The 27383-nt window shown below is 43.6% G+C and overlaps 1 protein-coding gene across 6 annotated transcripts in view; it reads right to left on the reverse strand.

Moving 5' to 3' along the window:
• xylb (xylulokinase homolog (H. influenzae)) overlaps positions 1–27383 on the reverse strand; it is a 280173-nt gene that overhangs the window by 216958 nt on the left and 35832 nt on the right. For 5 of the 6 annotated variants that reach the window (XR_009442990.1, XM_059640100.1, XM_059640103.1 and 2 more), the window contains exons 7-11: positions 24078–24143; positions 19298–19370; positions 16604–16722; positions 12865–12946; positions 6569–6609 (exon numbers count right to left, since the gene is read on the reverse strand). Coding sequence is in view for 5 of the 6 variants with exons in the window: in XM_059640100.1 (XP_059496083.1) it covers positions 6569–6609; positions 12865–12946; positions 16604–16722; positions 19298–19370; positions 24078–24143 (381 nt within the window). In the remaining variant the exon portion in view is untranslated. The remainder of the gene's footprint in view (positions 1–6568; positions 6610–12864; positions 12947–16603; positions 16723–19297; positions 19371–24077; positions 24144–27383) is intronic. The other variant, XM_059640104.1, reaches the window with a different exon arrangement.

The raw sequence follows: 27383 nt of genomic DNA on the forward strand, positions 1-27383 counted from the left end.
CAGCATGTCTGGCAGCTGCCGTGAAGAGAAATCAGAGTTAACATTTCAGGTCCGGTTCTGAGTTGGGGTCACCAGGCCCAAAACGTTAACTCTTTTTTCTTCTCACATATGCTGCCAGGCCTGCTGAGCTTTTCCAGCAATTTCTTTTTTTGTTTGACATAGAGCATCTGCAGTTATTTTGGTTTTTATCAGTTAAACATGGACTTGGCCGAACTGACATATTTGTGTAAAACATGTGCCAATGGCACTGACAAAGAATATGTTAGCATGAGAGTTCAGAAGTATTTCTACAAATAATAGGTAAGTCGGGTTAAAAATAACAAAAAGATTATTACTATTACTACCTGCTGCTTTCCTTGTGCTCATATGAACTACTAATAATGTCTGTAAATATTATCCTCTAGCCACCTGTACTATCAGAGTAAATATTGACTACTTTTCCTGCGCCTTGTAAACCTCTGATGGCAGCTGTGCGCCTCTTACAGCTGTGCTCCCATTTATGGGTCCACCTAATTTCAGAATATGGTAATGACTGGTTTCCACCTCTTGCAGCAAAATCCCAAACTGACCCATCTCTCAAGGAGGTCCTTAATTAACTTAATGGTCTACACTGGTGAATAAGAAGGTTTCCAGGATGGTAACTGGAAGCTGTCATGTTTGCTGACACTATTTTTGTCCCATCTTCCTCTGTTCTTTTCCTGCTCTGGTGGGACAAAAAAGAAAACTCCTGTCCCAGTCTTCCAAAATTGTAAGATATTCCGGTAGTATCCGTCTGTATCATAGACTCATAGGATCCCTACAGTGTGGAAACAGGCCATTTGGCCCATTGAGTCCACACTGACACTCTGAGGAGCATCCCATCCTACTCAGCCCCCTCCCTTATCCCTGTAACCCTGCACTTCCCATGGCTAACCCAACTAGCGCGCACGTCTTTGGGCTGGGGGTGGAAAACGGAGCACCCAGAGGAAACTCACCCAGACACAGGGAGAATGTGTACACTCCACACAGATAGTTGCCCAAGGGTGGCTATATGGAGAAAGCAACTTCACAACTCATTTATGACATTGATTAGTTGGTGGGTATTACTTATTTTTTCTCAAGCTGAGTAAATATTAAATATTTTATATTAAAGCATCCCATTCTTGGGATGTGGGTGTCGCTTGCTAAGCTACCATTTATTGTCTATGTCCAGTTGCCCTTGAATGCGATAGACCCTGGGGTGTATGACAGTGATTCAAGTATTTTAACAAAACCAAAGTGAAGACATAGCAGTATAGTTCCAAGTCAAGATGGTCTGAAGCTTGAAAGGGAACCTACATGGGGTTCTTCCCATCCAGCTGGTGCCCTTGTCCTTCCATGTGGTAGCGATTGCAGCTTTGGAAGGTTCTGTTGGGAGATCCTTGGTGAGTTACAAGAAAGCATCTTGCAGATGGCACACATCACTGCCATTGTGCACCAGTGGTGGAAGGAACATAAAACATAGAACATAGAACATTACAGCACAGTACAGGCCCTTTGGACCTCGATGTTGTGCCGACCTGTCATACCGTTCTCAAGCCCATCTAACCTACACTATTCCATGTATGTCCATATGCTTGTCTAATGACAATTTAAATGTACTTAAAGTTGGCGAATCTACTACCGTTGCAGGCAAAGCGTTCCATTCCCTTACTGCTCTCTGAGTAAAGAAACTACCTCTGACATGTCCTATATCTTTCACCCCTCAGTTTAAAGCTATACCCCCTCGTGCTCGCCGTCACCATCCTAGGAAAAAGGCTCTCTCTATCCACCCTAACTAACCCTCTGATTTTTTTTTCCTACTACCTTAATGAATTAAACTGAATTGAATTGAATGATTTATTGTCACTTGTATTTAACAAATAAATGCTGCGAAAAGTGTAAAATGTCACCATGCTCTGGCACCATTTTGACCTACAGAAAGTAGGTTGAAATTAAGAAATAAAATATAAGTAAACCCAGAGCTCATCTTCCTCCATTCTTGTGTTTCTGCTGAATACTGAGGGTTGGGGTGGGCGCTCCACAATAGGCTCCTGGCTCACCAATGCCTCCACATCACATCCATTTTACGAGTGCCAATTCATGTTAATTCAGCCAAACCAAATCGCCACAGCTGAAGAAAAACATGTCTGATTCTGACGCCAACCTCAAATGCTGCCTTCTCCTCTGACTTCGCCGTGATGCCCACACCATCACCACTTTACCACTGCCAACGTTGGACCAACCAACTTCGAAGTCACCAATCATCAGGACCCATCTTCCGCCGCTGGGCCCACATCTCTAACATCACCTCCAACGAAGAAGCAGCCGCTGATGCTGATTCCAGGTCCCATGCTCGCACCCTACTTCAACTCTTCGGCTACCGTTGTACCAGAATCTTGCAGCACGAGTTTGCACTGGGGTCAGTTGCAGCCACTGGTGCAGCCAAGCTCTTCACAGCAGGTAAGTACAAGAAATAAAGGAGAAAAAAGAAATAAAAAGAGGGAAAAAAAAGGAGGCAAGCCCTGGGCTCTGGGGCTTTGCTCCACTGCCATCTTGGGAGTTACTCACATTCCATTTTGAGCCTTGTGTTATCTGTAAATTTAACCGCTATGTTTTTGATTCAGAGTTCTAGATCATTTAGCTAAGAAAGATGTAAAACAAAAGGTTAATCCATTGAGAGATCAAGATAATAAAATGTGAGGCTGGATGAACAGAGCAGGCCAAGCAGCATCTCAGGAGCACAAAAGCTGACGTTTCGGGCCTAGACCCTTCATCAGAGAGGGGGATGGGGTGAGGGTTCTGGAATAAATAGGAAGAGAGGGGGAGGCGGACCGAAGATGGAGAGAAAAGAAGATAGGTGGAGAGAGTATAGGTGGGGAGGTAGGGAGGGGATAGGTCAGTCCAGGGAAGACGGACAGGTCAAGGAGGTGGGATGAGGTTAGTAGGTAGATGGGGGTGCGGCTTGGGGTGGGAGGAAGGGATGGGTGAGAGGAAGAACCGGTTAGGGAGGCAGAGACAGGTTGGACAGGTTTTGGGATGCAGTGGGTGGAGGGGAAGAGCTGGGCTGGTTGTGTGGTGCAGTGGGGGGAGGGGACGAACTGGGCTGGTTTAGGGATGCAGTGGGGGAAGGGGAGATTTTGAAACTGGTGAAGTCCACATTGATACCATTAGGCTGCAGCGTTCCCAGGCGGAATATGAGTTGCTGTTCCTGCAACCTTCGGGTGGCATCATTGTGGCACTGCAGGAGGCCCATGATGGTCATGTCATCTAACGAATGGGAGGGGGAGTGGAAATGGTTTGCGACTGGGAGGTGCAGTTGTTTGTTGCGGAATGAGCGGAGGTGTTCTGCAAAGCGGTCCCCAAGCCTCCGCTTGGTTTCCCCAATGTAGAGGAAGCCACACCGGGTACAGTGGATGCAGTATACCACATTGGCAGATGTGCAGGTGAACCTCTGCTTAATGTGGAATGTCATCTTGGGGCCTGGGATAGGGGTGAGGGAGGTGGTGTGGGGGCAAGTGTAGCGTTTCCTGCGGTTGCAGGGGAAGGTGCCGGGTGTGGTGGGGTTGGAGGGCAGTGTGGAGCGAACAAGGGAGTCACGGAGAGAGTGGTCTCTCCGGAAAGCAGACAGGGGTGGGGATGGAAAAATGTCTTGGGTGGTGGGGTCGGATTGTAGATGGCAGAAGTGTCGGAGGATGATGCATTGTATCCGGAGGTTGGTGGGGTGGTGTGTGAGAACGAGGGGGATCCTCTTTTGGCGGTTGTGGCGGGGGCGGGGTGTGAGAGATGTGTTGCGGGAAACGCGGAGACGGGGTCAAGGGCGTTCTCGATCACTGTGGGGGGAAAGTTGCAGTCCTTGAAGAACTTGGACATCTGGGATGTGCGGGAGTGGAATATCTTGTTGTGGGAGCAGATGCGGCGGAGGTGGAGGAATTGGGAATAGGGGATGGAATGTTTGCAGGAGGGTGGGTGGGAGGAGGTGTATTCTAGGTAGCTGTGGGAGTCGGTGGGCTTGAAGTGGACATCAGTTACAAGCTGGTTGCCTGAGATGGAGACTGAGAGGTCCAGGAAGGTGAGCGATGTGCTGGAGATGGCCCAGGTGAACTGAAGGTTGGGGTGGAAGGTGTTGGTGAAGTGGATGAACTGTTGGAGCTCCTCTGGGGAGCAAGAGGCGGCACCGATACAGTCATCAATGTACCGGAGGAAGAGGTGGGGTTTGGGGCCTGTGTAGGTGCGGATGAGGGACTGTTCCATGTAACCTACAAAGAGGCAGGCATAGCTGGGGCCCATGCGGATGCCCATGACACGTAACCTACAAAGAGGCAGGCATAGCTGGGGCCCACTTCACCAACACCTTCCACCCCAACCTTCAGTTCACCTGGGAGATCTCCAGCACATCCCTCACCTTCCTGGACCTCTCAGTCTCCATCTCAGGCAACCAGCTTGTAACTGATATCTACTTCAAGCCCACCGACTCCCACAGCTACCTAGAATACACCTCCTCCCACCCACCCTCCTACAAACATTCCATCCCCTATTCCCAATTCCTCCGCCTCCGCCGCATCTGCTCCCACAACAAGACATTCCACTCCCGCACATCCCAGATGTCCAAGTTCTTCAAGGACTGCAACTTTCCCCCCACAGTGATCGAGAACGCCCTTGACCGCGTCTCCCGCATTTCCCGCAACACATCCCTCACACCCCGCCCCCGCCACAACCGCCAAAAGAGGATCCCCCTCGTTCTCACATACCACCCCACCAACGTCCGGATACAACGCATCATCCTCCGACACTTCCGCCATCTACAATCCGACCCCACCACCCAAGACATTTTTCCATCCCCACCCTTGTCTGCTTTCTGGAGAGACCACTCTCTCCGTGACTCCCTTGTTCGCTCCACACTGCCCTCCGACCCCACCACACCCGGTACCTTCCCCTGCAACCGCAGCAAATGCTACACTTGCCCCCACACCTCCTCCCTCACCCCTATCCCAGGTCCCAAGATGACATTCCACATTAAGCAGAGGTTCACCTGCACATCTGCCAATGTGGTATACTGCATCCACTGTACCCGATGTGGCTTCCTCTACATTGGGGAAACCAAGCAGAGGCTTGGGGACCGCTTTGCAGTCCGCAACAAACAACTGCACCTCCCAGTCACAAACCATTTCCACTCCCCCTCCCATTCTTTCGATGACATGTCCATCATGGGCCTCCTGCAGTGCCACAATGATGCCACCCGAAGGTTGCAGGAACAGCAATTCATATTCCGCCTGGGAACCCTGCAGCCTAATGGTATCAATGTGAACTTCACCAGTTTCAAAATCTCCCCTTCCCCCACCGCATCCCTAAACCAGCCCAGTTTGTCCCCTCCCCCCACCGCACCACACAACCAGCCCAGCTCTTCCCCTCCACCCACTGCATCCCAAAACCAGTCCAACCTGTCTCTGCCTCCCTAACCGGTTCTTCCTCTCACCCATCCCTTCCTCCCACACCAAGCCGCACCCCCATCTACCTACTAACCTCATCCCACCTCCTTGACCTGTCCGTCTTCCCTGGACTGACCTATCCCCTCCCTACCTCCCCACCTATACTCTCTCCACCTATCTTCTTTTCTCTCCATCTTCGGTCTGCCTCCCCCTCTCTCCCTATTTATTCCAGAACCCTCACCCCATCCCCCTCTCTGATAAAGGGTCTAGGCCCGAAACGTCAGCTTTGGTGCTCCTGAGATGCTGCTTGGCCTGCTGTGTTCATCCAGCCTCACATTTTATTATCTTGGATTCTCCACCATCTGCAGTTCCCATTATCTCCATTGAGAGATCCACTGGTAAAACTTAAAACTGGAAATTTTGTGCAGCACCATCCAGTTGGATCTGGTTCCATACCCATTGTAAAATATTTCCACAGAATTACAGTTTACAGTAAATTCTCTATGAAATCACAAATTTGCCTATTCCCACCAAAAAATAAGTAACAACAAAAATCAATATCCACGGGCAAAAATGAAACAACTGCAATATTTAACTAATTTTTAACACTATTTTCAATGAGCTCCACACTCGTGAAATTCATCATTCACATGGGTTTTCAGGAATGAAACTCTTGCAGATACAGAAGAATATCTGAATTTATTACCACAACGAGATTTTTTTTTTCCATAGGATTTCTTTCAAAGGTCTTACTGGAATCAAAGAGCACCAAGATCACTACCTCACCTACTCCAAATTATTTTATCACACCCTCAGCAATTGTTAGCGTTACTGACAAATCTCCAAAGGAATGTCCACTAATCTCTCAACAAGGGATCAGTACCTTAGTGTGCAAAGGGGCTTAAAAAATATTTTGGTCATTAAGGAACCAAAAAAGTTATTTGTAATTATATTACTTTCTCCCTTGCCTCTTTCTAATCATGGATTTCAGGACTTTTATTGTTTAATTAATCATCAGATTTGATTTAGAGAATAAAGGAGAAATTTTAAGAACAGACAACTTTTCTTAATTGTTTTAACTTAAATCTTTATTACTTAGCAGAACACAAATGCAAGGTCCTCAACAAAATAAATATACTCACTGCTATATCCCCTTGGTGAAGTCTCATTCCTGCCAGTGATGCTGTAAGATAGAAGAGATTCCAAGTATTTAACATATTATTATCTTATTGTTCAGAACTTCATTTCATCTTGGAAAAGTTACTCATGCTCACTTTTCAATAGTTCACAGAATGCGTATAACCATAATTTAAAAATAAAGTAAGTACCCCAAAATTATTTATCATCACATGCTTAAGATTTCAGAATGTGAACAAGTTATTAGAATGGTGGAAGTACTTCAGCCCTAAAGATGTATTGATCCTGAGCATTTAAGAGTTTCAAAACGAGAGTATTTCACTATTAAAATGGAAAAACAAAACCTACAAATGCTGAACCTCTCAATAGAAAATTTTAAAAATAGAAATATAGATCAGCCACCATCTGTAAATAAAAAAGGGAAGTAAATGTTTCCATTGTTAATGTTCAACAAACTAGTTTCACGAGAAGTACTGATCAGCCAGCTGTCTTTATACTGCCAAGATCTTTCTTTTATTTCAAATTTCATTAATGTACAAGTATAAAAGCAAGACCAAGCACTGTATGGGGAAGACCAGTCCATTTGATCAGTGTGCCTACAACAAAACCTATTATCTGTCCCCCGTCACTGACATACTGTGACTATAATGCATACTGTCTCCAGTTACTCATCAACCTGACTCTGACAGCGCCTCCTGGTTCTACAATTTCAACCAGGAAAAACAAGAAACCTTCAAGTTGTACTTCTGCCTAAATTGCACACCGTGCCATCCTTTCATCAGCCCTGACAAAATTATTATTCCTCACTTAGAAGTGTTGTGGGAGCACATCACAAGGATTTCAATGGTTCAAAGCAATGCAACCTTTGTAATGCAACCAGGTATGCATAATAAATTTGGTGTTATCAACATCATCCACATCAAACACTGCTAGTCTTAGCAGGTACATTTATTTCTTTAACATAACAAATTTTTAGCTTTCATTTTCTCACTTCCTTTCAGAACACGTCCCTCTCCATATCACCAAAATATTTGTGGTTTGTAAAAGATGGTTCTATGTAAGCTTGTTGGAACAAAAACTGTAGCAAACCAACTTATAAATCCCTAGAGATTTGTCTTGAGGCAATTTAATGCACATAAATCAGTAAGCTGTTTAATTGCACCAATGACACATACACTCAGTATCCACCCAGTGCTAGAAGACTGGAGGGTGGCCAACATTGTGCCATTATTTAAGAAAGGCTGCAAGAAAAAGCCAGGGAACTACAAACCAGTGAGCCTATCTCAGTGGTGGGTAAGTTGTTGGAGGGGATTCCGAGAAAGAGGATCTGCATGCATTTGCAAAGGCAAGAATTGACTAGGGATGGTCAGCATGGCTTTTTGCATTGGAAATCATGTCCCACAAATTGATTCATCTTTTTGAAGAAGTGACCGAGAAGATAGAAGATGGCAGAGTGGTAGACATTGCCTATATGGACGTTAGCAAAGCCTTCAACAAGGTTCTGCATGGAAGACTGGCTAGTAAGGTTAGCCTATACGGGATCCGGGGAGAGACAGCCAATTGGATAAAGAATTGGCTTGATGTTAGGAACAGACGATGGTGGTAGAGGATTGTTGTTCAGACTGATAACCTGATACTAGTGGTGTGCTGCAGAGGAAGTATTGGGTCCACTGTTATTCATCATTTATATAAATGATGTGGATGAGAATATAAGAGGCATAAAACATAGAACATTACAGCACAGTACAGGCCCTTTGGCCCCCGATGTTGTGCTGACCTGTCATACCGATCTCAAGCCCATCTAACCTACACTATTCCATGTACGTCCATATGCTGGTCCAATGACGACTTAAATGTACCTAAAGTTGGCAAATCTACTACCGTTGCAGGCAAAGCGTTCCATTCCCTTACTACTCTGAGTAAAGAAACTACCTCTGACATCTGTCCTATATCTTTCACCCCTCAATTTAAAGCTATGCCCCCTCGTGCTCGCCGTCACCATCCTAGGAAAAAGGCTCTCCCTATCCACCCTATCTAACCCTCTGATTATTTTATATGTTTCAATTAAGTCACCTCTCAACCTTCTTCTCTCCAATGAAAACAGCCTCAAGTCCATCAGCCTTTCCTCATAAGACCTTCCCTCCATACCAGGCAACATCCTAGTAAATCTCCTCTGCACCCTTTCCAAAGCTTCCACATCCTTCTTATAATGCGGTGACCAGAACTGTACGCAATACTCCAAGTGCAGCCGCACCAGAGTTTTGTACAGCTTCACCATAACCTCTTGGTTCCAGAACTCGATCCCTCTATTAATAAAAGCTAAAACACTGTATGCCTTCTTAACAGCCCTGTCAACCTGGGTGGCAACTTTCAAGGATCTGTGTACATGGACACTGAGATCTCTCTGCTCATCTACACTACCAAGAATCTTACCATTAGCCCTGTACTTTGCCTTCCGGTTACTCCTACCAAAGTGCATCACCTCACACTTGTCTGCATTAAACTCCATTTGCCACCTCTCTGCCCAGCTCTGCAGCTTATCTATGTCTCTCTGCAACCTACAGCATCCTTCGTCACTATCCACAACACCACCGACCTTAGTATCGTCTGCAAATTTACTAACCGATCCTTCTACACCCTCATCCAGGTCATTTATAAAAATGACAAACAGCAGTGGACCCAACACTGACCCTTGCGATACACCACTAGTAACTGATCTCCAGGATGAACATTTCCCATCAACTACCACCCTCTGTCTTCATTCAGCAAGCCAATTTCTGATCCAAACTGCTAATATCTCCCACAATTCCATTCCTTCACATTTTGTACAATAGCCTATTGTGGTGAACTTATCGAATGCCTTGCTGAATTCCATATACACCACATCAACTGGTTTACTCTCATCCACCTGTTTGGTCACCTTTTCAAAGAACTCAATAAGGTTTGTGAGGCACGACCTTCCCTTCACAAAACCCTGCTGACTATCCCCAATCAATTTATTCTTTTCTAGATGATTATAAATCCTATCCCTTATAACCTTTTCCAACACTTTACCAACAACTGAGGTACGGCTCACTGGTCTATAATTACCAGGGTTGTCTCTACTCCTCTTCTTGAACAGGGGAACCACGAGTTATCCTCCATCGTCTGACACTATTCATGTAGACAATGACGAGTTAAAGATCAATGCCAAAGGCTCGGCAATCTCCTCCGTGGCTTCCCAGAGGATCCGAGGATAAATCCCATCCAGCCCAGGGGACTGATCTATCTGCACCCTCTGAAGGATTTCTAATACCTCTTCCTTGTGAACCTCAATCCTACCTAGTCTAGTAGCCTGTATCTAGACTAGGTGGGATTGAGGTTCACAAGGAAGAGGTATTAGAAATGGTTAGTAAATTTGTGGTTGACACCAAAATTGGTGGTATTGTCAACATTGAAGGTGGTTACCTGAGATTACAAAGGGATCTTGATCAACTGGATGAATGGGCTGAGGAGCGGCAGACAGAGCTTAAGTAGGATAAATGCGAGGTATTGCATTTTGGTAAGACAAATCAAGAGAGGACTTACAGGGTTAATGGTAGGGCCCTAGGGAGTATTGTCGAACAGAGACAGGTGCAGGTGCATAGCTCCTTGAGAATGATATCACAGGTAGACCGGATGGTGAAGAAAGGGTGCAAAAAAGACTTACAAGGATGTTACTGAGGTTGGAGGGTTTGAGTTAAAAGGAGAGGCTGGGTAGGCTGGGACTTTTTACGCTGAAGCATCAGAGGCAGTGGAGTGACCTTACAGAGATTTTAAAAAGCATGAGGGGCACAGATAAGGTGAGTAGCAAAGGTCTTTTCTCTAGGGTGGCGTGTACAAATGAAGATGATATCGGTTTAAGGTAAGAGCGAAAAATTTTAAAGGGACCTAAGGAGCAGCGTTTTCACACAAATGATGACACATACATAGAACGAACTACCACAGGAAGTGGTCGAGGCGAATACAATAACAACATTTAAAAGACATTCAGACAGATGCATGGATAGTAAAACGTGAGGCTGGATGAACACAGCAGGCCAAGCAGCATCTCAGGAGCACAAAAGCTGACGTTTCGGGCCTAGACCCTTCATCAGAGAGGGGGATGGGGAGAGGGAACTGGAATAAATAGGGAGAGAGGGGGAGGCGGACCGAAGATGGAGAGTAAAGAAGATTGGTTGAGAGAGTATAGGTGGGGAGATAGGGAGGGGATAGGTCAGTCCAGGGAAGACGGACAGGTCAAGGAGGTGGGATGAGGTTAGTAGGTAGATGGGGATGTGGCTTGGGGTGGGAGGAAGGGATGGGTGAGAGGAAGAACAGGTTAGGGAGGCAGAGACAGGTTGGACTGGTTTTGGGATGCAGTGGGTGGTGGGGTGGGGGGGGAAGAGCTGGGCTGGTTGTGTGGTGCAGTGGGGGAAGTGGATGAACTGGGCTGGTTTAGGGATGCAGTTGGGGAAGGGGAGATTTTGAAACTGGGGAAGTCCACATTGATACCATTAGGCTGCAGGGTTCCCAGGCGGAATATGAGTTGCAGTTCCTGCAACCTTCGGGTGGCATCATTGTGGCACTGCAGGAGGCCCATGATGGACATGTTATCAAAAGAATGGGAGGGGGAGTGGAAATGGTTTGCGACTGGGAGGTGCAGTTGTTTGTTGCAAACTGAGCGGAGGTGTTCTGCAAAGCGGTCTCCAAGCCTCCGCTTGGTTTCCCCAATGTAGAGGAAGCCACACCGGGTACAGTGGATGCAGTATATCACATTGGCAGATGTGCAGGTGAACCTCTGCTTAATGTGGAATGTCATCTTGGGGGCCTGGGATAGGGGTGAGGGAGGAGGTGTGGGGGCAAGTGTAGCATTTGCTGCGGTTGCAGGGGAAGGTGCCGGGTGTGGTGGGGTCGGAGGGCAGCGTGGAGCGAACAAGGGAGTCACGGAGAGAGTGGTCTCTCCGGAAAGCAGACAGGGGTGGGGATGGAAAAATGTCTTGGGTGGTGGGGTCGGATTGTAAATGGCGGAAGTGTCGGAGGATGATGCGTTGTATCCGGAGGTTGGTAGGGTGGTGTGTGAGGACTAGGGGGATCCTCTTTGTGTGAGAATGAGGGGGATCCTCTTTGCCTCCTGCAGTGCCACAATGATGCCACCTGAAGGTTGCAGGAACAGCAATTCATATTCCGCCTGGGAACCCTGCAGCCTAATGGTATCAATGTGGACTTACCAGTTTCAAAATCTCCCCTTCCCCAACTGCATCCCTAAACCAGCCCAGTTCATCCCCTCCCCCCACTGCACCACACAACCAGCCCAGCTCTTCCCCCCCCACCCACTGCATCCCAAAACCAGTCCAGCCTGTCTCTGCCTCCCTAACCTGTTCTTCCTCTCACCCATCCCTTCCTCCCACCCCAAGCCGCACCCCCATCTACCTACTAACCTCATCCCACCTCCTTGACCTGTCCGTCTTCCCTGGACTGATCTATCCCCTCCCTACCTCCCCACCTATACTCTCTCCACCTGTCTTCTTTACTCTCCATCTTCGGTCCGCCTCCCCCTCTCTCCCTATTTATTTCAGTTCCCTCTCCCCATCCCCCTCTCTGATGAAGGGTCTAGGCCCGAAATGTCAGCTTTTGTGCTCCTGAGATGCTGCTTGGCCTGCTGTGTTCATCCAGCCTCACATTTTATAATCTTGGAATTCTCCAGCATCTGCAGTTCCCATTATCTCAGATGCATGGATAGGAAAGGTTTACAGGGATACATGCCAAATGCAGACAATAGGGGCTAATTCAGTTTAGGAAAACTGGCCGGCATGAACAAGTTGAGGTGACGGGTCTGTTTCCATGCTGTATGTCTCTGTGACTCTAGTTATATGGCAGTTGATAATTTTTACCATTTTTGTTCTTTCATGGTAAGTGGGCCCTGATGGTGCAGCCAGCATTTGATAATTATCCTCAGTTGAACTAGAACTTAAGTGGTTTTCCATGACCATTTCAAAAGATAGTTGAGAGTCAACCACATCACCATGGATCTGGAGGCACATGTAGGCCAGACCAGGTTAGCGCAGCATATTTCCTTCCTAAAGGACATTATTAAACCAGAGGAATTTTTATAAGATTTGATTGTAGTTTTATGGCCAACATTACTGCAACAAGCTTTCAATTCCAGATTTTATTAATTGAATTAAAATTCCAACCATTGCCATAATGGGATATGAACCAGAGTCCCCAGACATTAGCTTGAGCCTCTGGATTATTAGTGCGGTGATGTTACCTCAATGCCATTATTATCCGATAATCTTACCTGGATTGTCACCTGTAAAAGCAATAACTTTACACTCAGAACTGAATCCAAAGCGTTTTACATAGTATGGAGAAACTGAACCCTAAAGAAAACAAACTGGTTGTTAGAAGTGTAAAAGTAAACTGACATTCTTTGTGCATGAAGCTACAACTAAAAAAAAGTTAATAGAGGCCTGACTGTAGAAAGTAGAAGGTTCCCTGTATTATTGCTCAGATACTGGGGCAAGATTTATCACAAGACAAAAAGTTCTCTAGAGGACAGTCTTTAAACATGGCAATTTTTAAGGTTGGCTCAATTCCAGAGATTTTGGAGTAACTTACTTTAAAAAATTGATCACTTTGTAAGCCCATGTGTATCGCTTCTACATGTTGCATTGAATCAGTGAGTCAGGCATTTAAATTCCTGACATTCCCACCAATCTGTGTACAATGATCACCAACCGTACAAATCTCCCTTCCATTGTGTTCACTTTACCCACCATGAAACTACTAGACTCTTCTGATAGGTCAATAATCACCATGCACTGCTATTTCCTATGAAGACTGCCTGGTTCGGTCTAAGACCTTGCTATGGCCAATTTCTGACAAGTGACGCAAGCCTGCTCATCTGCCAAAATCCTAACACACCTATACCACTCAAACTGCTGCAATGATGAAGTGATTCTCAGCGAAATAATTTGAAAACCCAAATAATGTTTCAAATATCAGGACTCTTAACTGTTATTCAACTGAATATGGAATCTGATCGGAAGATTTTCTATCGTTCTGCACCTGACAACATCGTGAACGTGTCGACAAAGATCAAAAGGCACTGTGACAAAGTCACCTTATTCTACACTTTTAGACACATTTTGTGAGGGTTTCACCTTATCCTGATGTGTTTAAAATGAAAAACTAAAAAAAAAAAAGGCTTTTCTCTATATTTTTTGGACTTCACCATAATTTCTTCGCAAATCTATTCTGCTAGATTTCTTGGACGAGTTTATGGTGGATAGAACTTAGCAAGCAACGTCATGGGATGTCTATTATTTTTTAATTCCAACCAAATACATTCTGCCCTTTCTCCTCCAGGACATCCCCTTCACTCCATTGCTGTAATATTCTCCACAATCAATACTGTTGCTGCTTGTTCTTTCTTTCCTTCTCTTAATGACTACTAAATGCCTAATTTCATTCTCACATCCACATTTCTGCATCACTAATGCTAAGAGATTTCTATTCCTAATAAACAGTTTTTCACCTCTACCTTTCGTTCCAATGTCAGTGAAAGAACACCCAGGATTGTGTCTCTAGATTCTAGGATTCTCTTTTAACCACCTCCCTATTTTGACCTGTACCTTCAAAAGCCAATAACATCTTTCCACATTAAAACTCACTCTTTCTCTTAATGTTCCACAATGACTCTGCAGAGAAATTCAGCAAGTCCAAAATGGTTCTGAAGAAGGGTCATTGGACTTGAAATGTTAATTCTGCTTTCTCTCCATAGATACTGCCAGGCTTGTTGAGTTTCTCCAGCAATTTCTATTTTTGTTGTGATTTCCAGCATTCGCAGTTCTTTGTTTTATTTCCCTATAGAGCATGTCAGCAGGTTTTATTACATGAAAGTCAATAAAGAATTCCAAGTTTTTGTTGCAGTTAAAAAGTATAACTTCTAGTTTAAAAAAAGAAATAAACAAAAGGAAGGTAACTGTAGGCCAGTTAGCTTAGATTCAAGCATTTTCCCTACTACCGAAGTTATCATTAAGGAATAAATAGCAAGACATCTGGATATAAATTGTCCCATTGGGAATCAGCATGGGTTCATGAATGGTAGGTCATGTTTTAACTAATTTGGTGGAATTCTTTGAGGACATTACTTACATGGTGGACAACGGGGAACCTGTGGATGTGGTGCATCTGGATTTCCAGAAGGCATTTGACAAGGTGCCACACCAAAGGCTGCTACATAAGATAAAGTTGCACGGCATTACAGGTAATGTATTGGCATGGATACAGGATTGGTTGGCCAGTAGAAAGCAAAGAGTAGGGGTAAATGGATGTTTTTCTGATTGGCGTTCAGTGTCTAGTAGTGTGCCTCAGGTATGAGTGTTGGGACCGCAATTGTTTACAATTTACGTAGATGATTTGGAGTTGGGGACTAAGTGTGGTGTGTCACAATTTGCAGATGACACTAAGGTGAGTGGTAGAATAAAGTGTGCAGAAGACACTGAAAGTCTGCAGAGGGATATAAGCAGTCTAAGTGAATGGGCAAAGGTCTGGCTGATGGAGTACAATGTGTTAAGAGTGAGGTCATTCATTTTGGTAGGAATAACAGTAAAATGGACTATGTCTTAAATGCTAAAAAATTGCAGCACATTGCTGTGCAGAGGGACTTGGCTGTCTTTGTGTATGAATCGCTACAAGTAGGATTGCAGGTGCAGCAGGTAATTAAAAAGACAAACGGAATTTTGTCTGCCATTGCTAGAGGGATGGAGTTTAAAAACAGGGAGGCTTTGCTGCAGCTGTATAGGGTCCTGGTGGGGCCACACCTGGAGTACTGTGTGCAGTTTTGGTCTCCTTATGTGAGAAGAGATAGGTATACTAGCACTGGACGGGGTGCAGAGGAAATTCACTCGATTGAGAGGATTGGATTATGAGGAGAGACTGAGTAGGCTGGGCCGATACACATCGGAATTCAGAAGAATGAGGGGAAATCTTATAGAAACATATAAGATTATGAAGGGAATAGATAAGGTGGAGGTTGTTTCCACTAGCAGGTGAAACTAGGACTAGAGGGCATCGCCTCAAAATAAGGGAAAGCAGATGTAGGACTGAGGTCAGGAGGAACTTCTTCACCCAAAGGGTTGTGAATCTGTGGAATTCCCTGCCCAATGAAGTAGCTGAAGCTACCTCGTTGAATGTTTTTAAGGCAAGGCTAGGTAAATTTTTGAACAGTAAAGGAATTAAGGGGTATGGTGAGTGGGCGGGTAAGTGGAGCAGAGTCTCAAAAAGGTCAGCCATGATCTTATTAAATGGTGGGCAGGCTCAAGGGGCCAGATGACCTACTGCTGCTTCTAGTTCTTATGTTCTTTTAATCAGGGAGGAGAGTAGAAAACAATACCCGAAGAAAATTACACTACATTTATATACCATTTTATGTGCTTTTATAACATCAGGGTGTACACTCATTGGTTGTGTGAAATTGATTTATTACATTTTGTAGAATGTAATTTCAAGAAACAAAATGGATCATTTGGGATGATAAATCCTCCCCTTTTTAGCTGATCACTGTCAGCCGTCTTGCCAGGTCTATCAATCTCTCTTGCTCAAGAAAAGCATCTATTTCCTTCATGAATTTGAGTCAAGTATTCGTTTCAGTAGTTTTCCCTGATATCATATTCTAACGAAATATATTTACTGTAAAACAGAATTGTTAATTTAATCTTTCCTGCTCCTCTGATGCTGCTTGGCCTGCTGTGCTCATCCAGCTTCACACCGTGTTTTCTGTGTTAATTTAATCTATTCACTTTTACCTTCTAAATTTACTCCAGTAATCTCTGCAATGACTGGAAATATCAATCTTTTCATAACGTCAAAGATTCTATTTTTTTTCCAAAAAGCAGCAGCTTAAACTACTTAGCCTCTTCATCCAGCTGTTTTCTAAGAGTTGGCATTATTTCTGTTCACCTACACTAGTAACTCAAGAATAGTCAATTGTTTTTGAGGTAGAACAAGAATTAAGATTCTCGTTAATTTCATACCAGAATAGTGTGTGATGGGAGTGGAACACCAAGCTTCTCCTTCAGACCGGGTGCACACGCATCAAGGCACTGCTGTGACCACTCATGTGCATGGATATCCATCAAATTCATACCAGAACCTAGAGGAATGTAGCAAAAGTGTGATAATTATTTCAGGTTAGTTACGGAGAAATGGGCCCAAGAACAATAAATGTAGTCCATATGGCCAATCAACTCTGCATTCCCATTGAAAAACCTGATCTTCAATACACTTTCCTGCTCTATCTTCACATTGTATAACTCATTTGGAGTCCAAAACTCTGATCCTCTTAGCACTAAACATGATCAGTGACAGATTATCCCCCCAGAGTATATGGATGGAGAATTTCTTAGTCTTAAATTGCCAACCATTGAATGCTTAGACGATGACACCAACCCCTAGGCTCACAAGCCTTCTGAAAGAGCCTCTGACAGTATCAAGACCTCACAGATTTTTAGAGATAAAAGGAACTGCAGATGCTGGAGAATCTGAGATAACAAGGCGTAGAGTTGGATGAACACAGCAGGCCAACCAGCATCAGAGGAGCAAGACGGCTGACATTTCGGGCTTAGACTCTTCTTCAGAAATGGGGGAGAGGAAGGGGGTTCTGAAATAAATAGGAATAGAGGGGAGGCAGATAGAAGATGTATAGATGAGAAGATAGGTGGAGAGGAGACAGACCAGTCAGACAGGCAGGGAGGGAGCCAGTAAAGGTGAGTGTGGGTGGGGACGTAGGGAGAAGATTGTTCAGTCCAGGGAGGATGGACAGGTCAAGGGGGCAGGATGAGGTTAGTAGGTAGGAGATGGGGGTGGGGCTTGAGGTGAGAGGAGGGGACAGGTGAGAGGAAGGGGATGAGCTGGGCTGGTTTTGGGATGAGGTAGGAGGCGGGGAGATTTTGAAGTTTGTGAAGTCCACATTGATACCATTGGGCTTCAGGGTTCCCAAGTGGAATGTGAGTTGCCGTTCCTGTAATCTTTGGGTAACATTGTTGTGGCACTGTAGGAGGCCCAGGATGGACATGTCATCTGCAGAATGGGAGGAGGCATTCAAATAGTTCGTGATTGGGAGGTGCAGTTATTTAGTGCGAACCAAGCGTAGGTGTTCTGCAAAGCAGTCCCCAAGCCTCTGCTTGGTTTCCCCAATGTAGAGGAGGCCACAAATGGGAACAGCGGATACAGTATACCACATTAGCAGATGTGCAGGTGAACATCTGCTTGATGTGGCAAGTCCCAAGCTTCAAAATCTCCCCGACCCCTATTGCATCCCAAAACCAGCCTAGCTCGTCCCCTCCTCCCTAACCCGTCCTTCGTCCCACCTATCCCCGCCTCTCACTTCAAGCCCCACCCTCATCTCCTACCTACTAACCTCATCTTGCCCCCTTGACCTGTCCATCCTCCCTGGACAGACCTATCTCCTCCCTACCTCCCCACCTACACTCACCGTTACTGGCTCCATCCTTGCCTCTCTGACCGGTCTGTCTCCTCTATCCATCTTCTATCCGCCTCCCCCTCTCTCCCCATTTATTTCAGAACCTCCTTCCCCTCCCCCATTTCTGAAGAAGGATGTAGGCCTGAAACATCAGCCTACTTGCTCCTCTGATGCTGGTTGACCTGCTGTGTTCATCCATCTCTACACCTTGTTATCGCACAGATTTTTACATGTTTTGCTGACAGTGCCTCTCATTCTTTTAAACTTCAGAAATTAGAGGTCCAATTTATTCAACTTCACAGCACAGGAAAAGTTTTCATCTTAGGAAGCAACCTCACAAACCTTTCTTGTCGCACATTACCTGATGAGTCTACATCTAAGTAGTTGTTTTAATTTCATTATCAGAGGAATCTAACTGTTCACTGATGAATCAGCAGCAAACTCCACACTCCTGGCCTTATAAGTGAGGGAAGATCACAAGCCTTACTCCAAAGAGTTCAGCACACAATCTATATTGACACTGTAGTGAAATACAGAAAGAGTGCCAGATTTTTACGGATATCATCTGAATCAGACGTTAAACTGAGACTCTGATTTCACCTTCCTTTGGATCTTAACAAGTGCTACACTACTCTTTGAAGAAGCAAGAGAAGTTCCCCCAGTTTCCTAACTAACATTTATTACTCAACAAAAAGCAATGATTGATCACCGTTTGTGTCTTCAGCCCTGTGGTGCTCGATGCCAGGAAAAACCCACTTCTAGCCAGTCAAGTGGTTGAGTAGCACATAATTCTGAGAAAAGCACCATAGGCCTCTCACTGAGTCTCCAACTAGAAGCCAGAACCCCCATCATCTCCATACCACTGGCACAAGTTAAAGTCTAAAGCCTAATTAAACTGTGTTTAGAATTCAGGGGTTAAGAGTCAAATTATCAGGAAATCCAGATCATTTCAAATTGCCAGTAATATTCCTTGAAAATTCCCTATGGAATAATACAGCATCTCTATTATATGCAACTCTTGACCTATTGATGATATAGCTTGGGCCAGCATTAAAAATGTAAATTATTAAATGAGCAATAAAGGATAGGCTAATTCCAATCAAAAGGAGACATGCTCACTGATCCAAATGATCTTATCCTGTTTTAAACCTGTTTAGGTGTGATCACCTAACTGTTCGCTACTGAACAGAGAGGCCACAAGCAATAAATAAGAGGAAATAACACATTAGTAATAAAGTAAACTTACCATCACTATAATCAATTGCAGCATAGTCTCCAAGAAATAGGGAAGCAACAAAACTACTAACGAGAGAGATTCTCTACAGCCAGAGAAAGTAAGATATGTTAGTGCTTATGCACTATTAAAATACAAAAATCAGTTTGTTAGCATCATCTACTCGGCTCACAATCAATCAAGGGAGCACAGGTAGATTAGAAATAAGAGAATAAAATGAACAATGCAATGAACAGACATGAGTAAGGGTCAGCTTTCTGTGCTGAACAAAAATAATAACTACTTTCAATAATATTATCTTCAATTTGTAGATATTAATGGTAAGATTGCTCAGTCCACAATGAGCTTTTTTACTCATTTTTTAAACATTTCCCAGAAATCAATATCTATAACGCAGAATAAAGCAATCCTCCAAGATTTGTACATAATTGTGCCCATTTAGCTGCACTGTATGAAGATATTTGCCTGATAGATTGTAGAACTTCTTCCAAACAAAAAGTTGGTGATAAGCATACAAAGATTTCTGGTGTGGAGGTGCTGTTGTTGGACTGAGATGGATAAAATCAGAAGAGTCACCACCAGGTTATGGTCCAACAGGTTTGTTTGAAATCACAAGCTTTCAAAGCATAGCCCCTTCATCAGATGAAGTGCTTTGCCTGACAAAGGGGCTACGTTCCAAAAGCTTGTGATTTCAAATAAACCTGTTAGACTATAACTCTGTCATGTGACTTCTGGCAAAGACCTCTGCCAGACAACATGAAACAACTTAGCTTGGTCTATAACATCCTGTTATAATTAAGGGTTTTTAAATAGTTGTTTAGATTTTCAACTGATTCACTGTCTACATAATAACTAGGAGCAACAGTAGGCTTTCCAGTGCCTTCAGCGATTTAATACAACTCCACTTTTCTGACCCCTTCCCATAACCTGTTAATCCACTACTAATTGAAAATACATCTATCTCCTCCTTAACTTTAACCAATGATCCAGCATCAATTGCAATCTGGGGTACTGAATTCCACGGATACACGACCTTTTGAGAGAAGTAATTCCTCCTTTTAAATGTGCCTTCCCTGAACCTAAAACTAAGACTTCTCATTCTAGATTGCTCCACAAGGGGAAATTTCCTTTCTACATCAACTTTGTTAATCCCCTGTAACATCTAATATACCTCAATTAGATCTCCTCTCATTCTCCTAAACTTTAGGAAATAAACCACTTCATTTCTCCTAACCTAGTGAACCTCCTCTGAACTGCTTCCAATCCTTCCTCAACTAAAGGGGCCAAAACTGCACACAACACACAACATTGGTCTACCAATGATTTGTATAGATGCAACAACGCCACTCCTATGTTAAGATTTTTCTGCTTTTTTAAATTTAATTTTTTAAAGAAATGATTAAATATTTTACAATATGCCTGTTTTCATTTAGGGATATGGATGTTAAAAACAGCACCGCAGGGATTTTGATTTCAGTTCTTTGAAGGTAGCTTCTTTTAAAGAGATCAAAAAGTATTTTGGGACAGTGACCCGTCATTAAAGCAATTGATTCAGTTAAGTGCCAAGCAGGATATGCATGATTCTAAATGATCAAATAGTTACACTTCTGAAATTTGATATACAGGAAAAACAGACCAAGGGCCACTAGTTTAATTTACTTTTGTTAGGATTTCAATTCAGGAGAACAGTCTCACCAGCAGAATATTGTTAGTTTCTGAAGTCACCAAGCTATGAGAGTTTTTGTAGAAGTTTTCAAGTTGGTAGAACTGAAGCGGTTCAGACCAGCGGAGTTAGAAGAGGAGTCAGCAGTCCAAGGAGGAGAACTGGAAAGGGTCAGTTAAACAAGAAATTAAAGAGTTGAGATAGGAGTGATAGTTCTATGGGATTGAGTATCTGTAGACTATATTACTGGAAAACAGTTTGAAACATTGTTTACTCTTTATTTTAACATTTTAAAAAAATATTATATGCTTTGATTTTTTTCTTTTAGAGTCATAGACCTGTACAGCATGGAAACAGACCCTTCAGTCCACCTCATCGGTGCCGGCCAAATATCCCAGATAAATCTAGTCACATTTGCCAGCATTTGGCCCACAGCCATCTAAACCCTTCCTATTCATAAACCCATCCAGATGCCTGTTAAATGTTGTAATTGTACCAGCCTCCACCACTTCCTCTGGAAGCTCGTTCCATACACACACACTACCCTCCGTGTGGAAAAGTTGCCCCTAAGGCCCCTTTTAAATCTTTCCCCTCTCACTTTAAACCTATGCTGTCTAGCTTTGGACTCCCCCACCCCAGGGAAAAGACCTTATTTGTTTACCTCAGTAATGCCCCTCAGGGCTTTATAAAGTTCTATAATGTCACCCTTCAGCCTCCAACACTCACAGGGAAAATAGCCCCAGTCTATTCAGCCTCTCCCCATTGCTCAAACCCTCCATCCCTGGCAACATCCTTGTAAATCTTTTCTGAACCCTTACAAGTTTCACAACATCCTTCCTATAGCAAGGAGGCCAGCACTGCACACGGTATTCCAATTGTTGTCTAACCAATGTCCTGTACTGCCTCAACATGACCTCCCAACTCCTAAACTCAACGCGCATTGCCTAACAAAGGCGAGCATACCAAATGCCTTCCTCACCATCTACTCAGGACTCTACTTTCAAGGTCTCTTTTTTGTGTAATAAACTTGGATTCTTATGTCAAAGAACATTAACAGCTTTGTATGAATTTGTTCAATAACTAACTACCACGGCAAGCAACTTCAAAAATTAAACCTATAACATATCAAAAAGATAGTAGGAACTGCCATTGCTGCAGAATCTGCGATAACACGGTGTGAAGCTGGATGAACACTGCAGGCCAGGCAGCATCAGAGGAGCAGGCAAGTTGACATTTCGGATCGAGACCCTTCTTCAGAAAATTTCTGAAGGGTCTCAACCCAAGACATCAACTTTCCTGCTCCTCTGATGCTGCCTGGCCTGCTGTGTTCATCCAGCATCAAGCCAGGTTTCATTCTGGGGTCAGATTTGTCCAAAATACCATTGACTGGGAACACATATTGGTGAAAGGATAACTTCAGTTACTTAGTTGTAGTAAAGGTTGTGGGGTCCTCTTAAGTGCAATGCCACTGTTTAGCCCTGGAACCTGGAGGACTATTACCCTTAACTGTGCTGGGAAGGTATCTCGATCTAAAACATGTTTCAATACTTTCCTCTTTAATCAGGCTTTTGGTCATCTGTTCCAACATTTTTCTCTGGCTTAAACTTTTCATCACATTAGTAGCAAATATAAATACAAACTGTGGCTGTTGGTCGAAGAGGTTGCTTATTTACTTGAAAATAAGTGATTGCAATAGGACATAATATCCATAATGTATATCATAACTTGGGCTTCAAGCTTCTCATTTTAAGTTTTAGCAAGAAGCAAATGTTATTTTGACTTCAAGATAGGTTTTCAAATAAAGCCTTACCAAAAACTCAATTCCAAAAGGAGGATACAGTGCAAAAGCAAGGAAGTTAAAACGAGCCTATGAAAAACACTAATTTAGCCTCATTGTATTGCATCCAATTCAGGACAATGCCCTTTAGGAAAGATGCAAAGAAAGATAAAGATTAATTTCACTAAATTTGTTGTAGAGATGGGGGACTTCTTTACATGGACGGATTTGAGGAGCTGGATTGTTTGCACCGAGGAAAAATGACAATAGATTTGATTGAAATGTTCGATATCAGGGTTTCAAGCAAAATAGATAGGAGAGAATCACTTTGCTTCGGCAAAAGGAATGAGAACCAGAGAACACCAAATTAAGGTGAACAGCAGAAGAATCAAAGGTGAGATAAGGAAAAACCATCCACACAGCAAACGGTTAGGATTTAGAATATACTACCTGACAGAGTGGCAGAAGCAGATTCAATCAAGGTTTTCAATAGGGAACTAGTTAAATCCCTGAAAAGAATGGATTTATAGATTACAAAGCAAAAGCAGGGAGCAGAATTCTCCGAGTCATACTTGCAGAGAACACAATGCCAAATGGTCTCCTGCTGTAACTGGTCTATGACAATACGTTTTTTTAAAATTCAATCATGGGATGAAGGCAGTGCTGACTAAACCATTTATTGCCCATCCCCACTTGCCCTTGAGAAGGTGGTAAGGTGTCCACTTGAACGCTATAATCCATGTGCTGTAGGAAGACCTGCTATATATTGTCATATGTTGCATGTTTTTAACCTGATTACTTAGTCTGTATGTAATTTGCTTACGCAAGTGAAACTGCAATTTACCCCTTGGGCTGCAAGTGCGTCTTGAATAAAATACCAATACTATCCCTAATACTGCAGCATTTAAAGCCTTTCTTGCCCGTCAAATTGTCAATTCTGTTAATTCCCGTTGTCTTCTCGTTTTGTTTTTGGTTGAGTTCCAAAGACCAGAGTTAGTTGGAATTTTGAATTAAAACAGCAGCCATTGATGATAAGTGTTTAACATATTTAAAAGGCAGGCCTGCCTGATGTACAATAGTTTCTAAAACACTGTAGTGTGCACACAAGTCAAAAGTAGAAATTGATGAGTTCCTGTCAGTTTCTTGACGTGCCAGCACTTCCAGTTGTTTTAATTTACCACTGATACAGATATCCGCGCATCTTAACTGGTTGAAATCCAAACCAACTTGGGTCTCAATGCATGGGCACTATATTATAGAGCCATCAGACCATGGAAACACTGTATTCAGTGGTCATAAACTACTGTCAAGCTGGAAGTTTTTCTGCCTTGCAACAAGTTTCTCACATTTACCTCAGTTCTCTTGTAATCTTCAGGGTTCTTTTTGTTAACCTTTGCAACTTGATTTCCCGTGAAGCGCTAAGAGGTGCAAAATATATAAATTTTTAACAACTAGTCAAAAACAATCCTAGTTCAAGTATTCACTGCTTCATTTCACTTGACTGAAATGCTAAAGTGCAACTTATCCACTTAAAATCTTTAGAAAATGATAACTCGGCAGAATAATCAATTCAGCCCTTCGAACCTGCTCTAACATAGAACATAGAACATTACAGCACAGTACAGGCCCTTCAGACCTCGATGTTGTGCCGACCTGTCATACCGATCTGAAGCCCATCTAACCTACACTATTCCATGTACGTCCATATGGTTATCCAATGCTTATCCATTCAGCGTTGTGTCAACTGCAAACTTGGAGGTATTACATTTAGTTCCTGCATCTAATTCATTAATATATATTGTGATTAGCTGAGGTATAGGCACTGATTTCTGCTGTACTCCACTAGTTGCTAGCAACCACGTAGAAAATACCCCATTTTTATCCCACCCTTTGTTTCCTGTCCACCAGCCAGTTTTCTATCCATGTCAGTACACTACCCTCATTCACATCCACTTCACTTTTATATACAGAGTTTAGAAGAACAAGGGAGATCTCAGAAACCTATAAAATTCTATCTTTTTTTTTCTTTATTCATATACAGAGATGATTGGCGTTACCGACTATCCTTAATTGCCCAGAAGACAGTTAAGAGTCAACCACATTACTGGGGGTCAGGAGTCATACATAAGCCAGACCAGGCAAGGATGGCAGATTCCCTCCCAAAAGGACAATAGTGAACTAGACGGATTTCTTTTGATAATCAGCAACAGATTCAGGGCTATCATTAGACTCTTAATTCCAGATATTTATTCCACCAACTGCTGTGGTGGGATTTGAACCCCATGTCACCAGGTCATTACCTGGGTCTCTGAATTAACAGTAGTGATAATACCTCTCGGCCATTGCATCCCCTACCAAAGGAAAATGTAGGAAGAATGTTCCCAATGATTGAGGAGTCCAGAATCAGGGCTCACAGTCGACAGTTACAGTTTGGCCATTTAGGACTGACATAAGGAGAAGTGTCTTTATTCAGTGGTGAGCCTGTGGAATTTTCTGCCACAGAAGACGTTTGAGGCCAAAACGTTGAATGTTTTCAAGAAGGAGAAATAGTTTTTCGGGCTAAAGAGATCAAAGTATGAGAAGGAAGTGAATACAGCGTACCTTTCTTTAAACCTTTTCACTCATGTGACATGGGCCTCACTAACTGGCTAGCATTTATTGCCCCTTGAGAAGGTGGTGGTGAGCTACCTCCTTGAACTGCTACAGTCCATGATAGACCCACAATACCCTTAGGAGGAGTTTCCAAGACCTTGACCTAACAATTGCGAAAGAACAGCAATATATTTCCAAATCAGGATAGTGAATACCTTGAGGGGGAACTTGCAAATCATAGTGTTCCCATGTATCTGCTGCTCTTGTCTTTGTAGATGGAAGTGGTCATGAGTTTGGAAAGTGCGTCTAAGAGTTTCTTTAATGCATCTTGTAGACATGCAAAACTGCAGCTACCGAGTGTCAGTGGAGGAAGAAGTGAATGCTCATGAATGTAGTACCAATAAAGTGTGTTGCTTTGTCCTGGAATGTGTAAAGTTTCTTCAGTGTTTTGGAGCTGTACTTATCATCACAGAATGCCTACAGTGCGGAAACAGGCCCTTCAGCCCAACAAATCCACACCGACCCTCAGAGCATCCCACCCAGACCCATCCCCCCATAAACCACTTAATCAAGACTGAAAACTACAGGCAATTTAGCATAGCCAATCTACCTAGCCTGCAAATCTTTGGACTGTTGGAAGAAACCAGAGCACCTGGAAGAAACCTATGCAGACAGGGGGAGAATGTGCAAACTCCACACAGACTATCACCTGAGGGTGGAATCAAACCCGGTTCCCTGGCGCTGTGAGAAGCAGTGCTAACCACTGAGCCAACATGCCACCCTCAAAACTGTGCACCTGATGTACACTTGTCCAGGCAAATAGGGTGATTTCCATCACACTCCTGACTTTTGCCTTACAGATAATGGACAGGCTCTGGGGAGTCAGGAGATGAGTTATTCATTACAATACTCCTTGCTTCTGACCTTCTCTTCCAAATAAGGAATTTATATGGCAAGTCCAGTTCAATTTCTGGTCAACGATAACCCCAAGAATGTGGATAGTGAGGGGTTCATTGATAATAACACCATTGAATATTAAGGGGCAATGGTGAGACTGTCTCTTAACGGAGAAGGACATTACCTGACATTTGTGTAGTGTGAATGTTACTTGCCACTCATCAGCCCAAGTTTAGATCTTGTCCAGATCTTGTTGCATTTGAACATGGACAGCTTCAGTTTCTAAAGAATCATGAATGGTGCTGAATATTGTGCAATCATCGGCAAACATCCCCACTTCTGACTTTATGATGGCGGGAAGGTCATTGATGAAGCAGCTGAAGATGGTTGGGGTGATCATCTACCATGAGGATCTCCTACAGAGATGTCCTAGAGCTCGATGACTGAACTCCAACAAGTACAATTATCTTCCTGTTTACCAGCTATGACTCCAAAGAGTATAGAGTTTGCTCCCTAATTCCCATCGATTCCAGTTTTGCAAGGGCTACTGGATGCCACACTCGGTCAAATGTGGCCTTAATGTCAAGGGTTGTCACTCTCACCACGCCTCTGGAATTCAGCTCTTTTGTCAATGTTTGAACCAAGGCTGTAATGAGGTCAGGAGCTGAGTGGCTCTGGCGGAACCTGAATTAGGCATCACTGAACAGGTTATTGATTGATTGATTGTATTTCGCGACACATGACAATAAAATAAGTGAAAAGCTTTGTTTAGGAGTAGTACAGACAGATCACAGCAAGCAAAGAATGTATAGATCAAGGAGACTTAGAGGAGTACAGGTGATATTATTTGAGGCTCAAGTCCATTCAACAGTCTGATAACGGCCGAAAAGAAGCTGTTCCTGAATCTGCTTGTGCGTATGTTCAGGCTTCTGTACCTTCTGCCAAACCAAGTAAATAGATTTCATTGATGAAAGATTGGCTTCCGTGATGGTCTGGGCTGTGCACACAACATTCTGTAGATCCTTACGATCCTGGGCAGAGCAGTTGCCATACCAGAACGTTATGCACCTGGGCAGTATGCTTTCAATAGTGCAGCTGTAGAAGTTGGAGTGGTTATCACTGAGCAAGTGCTGCTTGATAATACTGTAGTTGACACCATCCATCACTTT

This window comes from Stegostoma tigrinum, chromosome 2 (assembly GCF_030684315.1).
Source record: "Stegostoma tigrinum isolate sSteTig4 chromosome 2, sSteTig4.hap1, whole genome shotgun sequence".
In the NCBI taxonomy this organism is placed as follows: domain Eukaryota; kingdom Metazoa; phylum Chordata; class Chondrichthyes; order Orectolobiformes; family Stegostomatidae; genus Stegostoma; species Stegostoma tigrinum.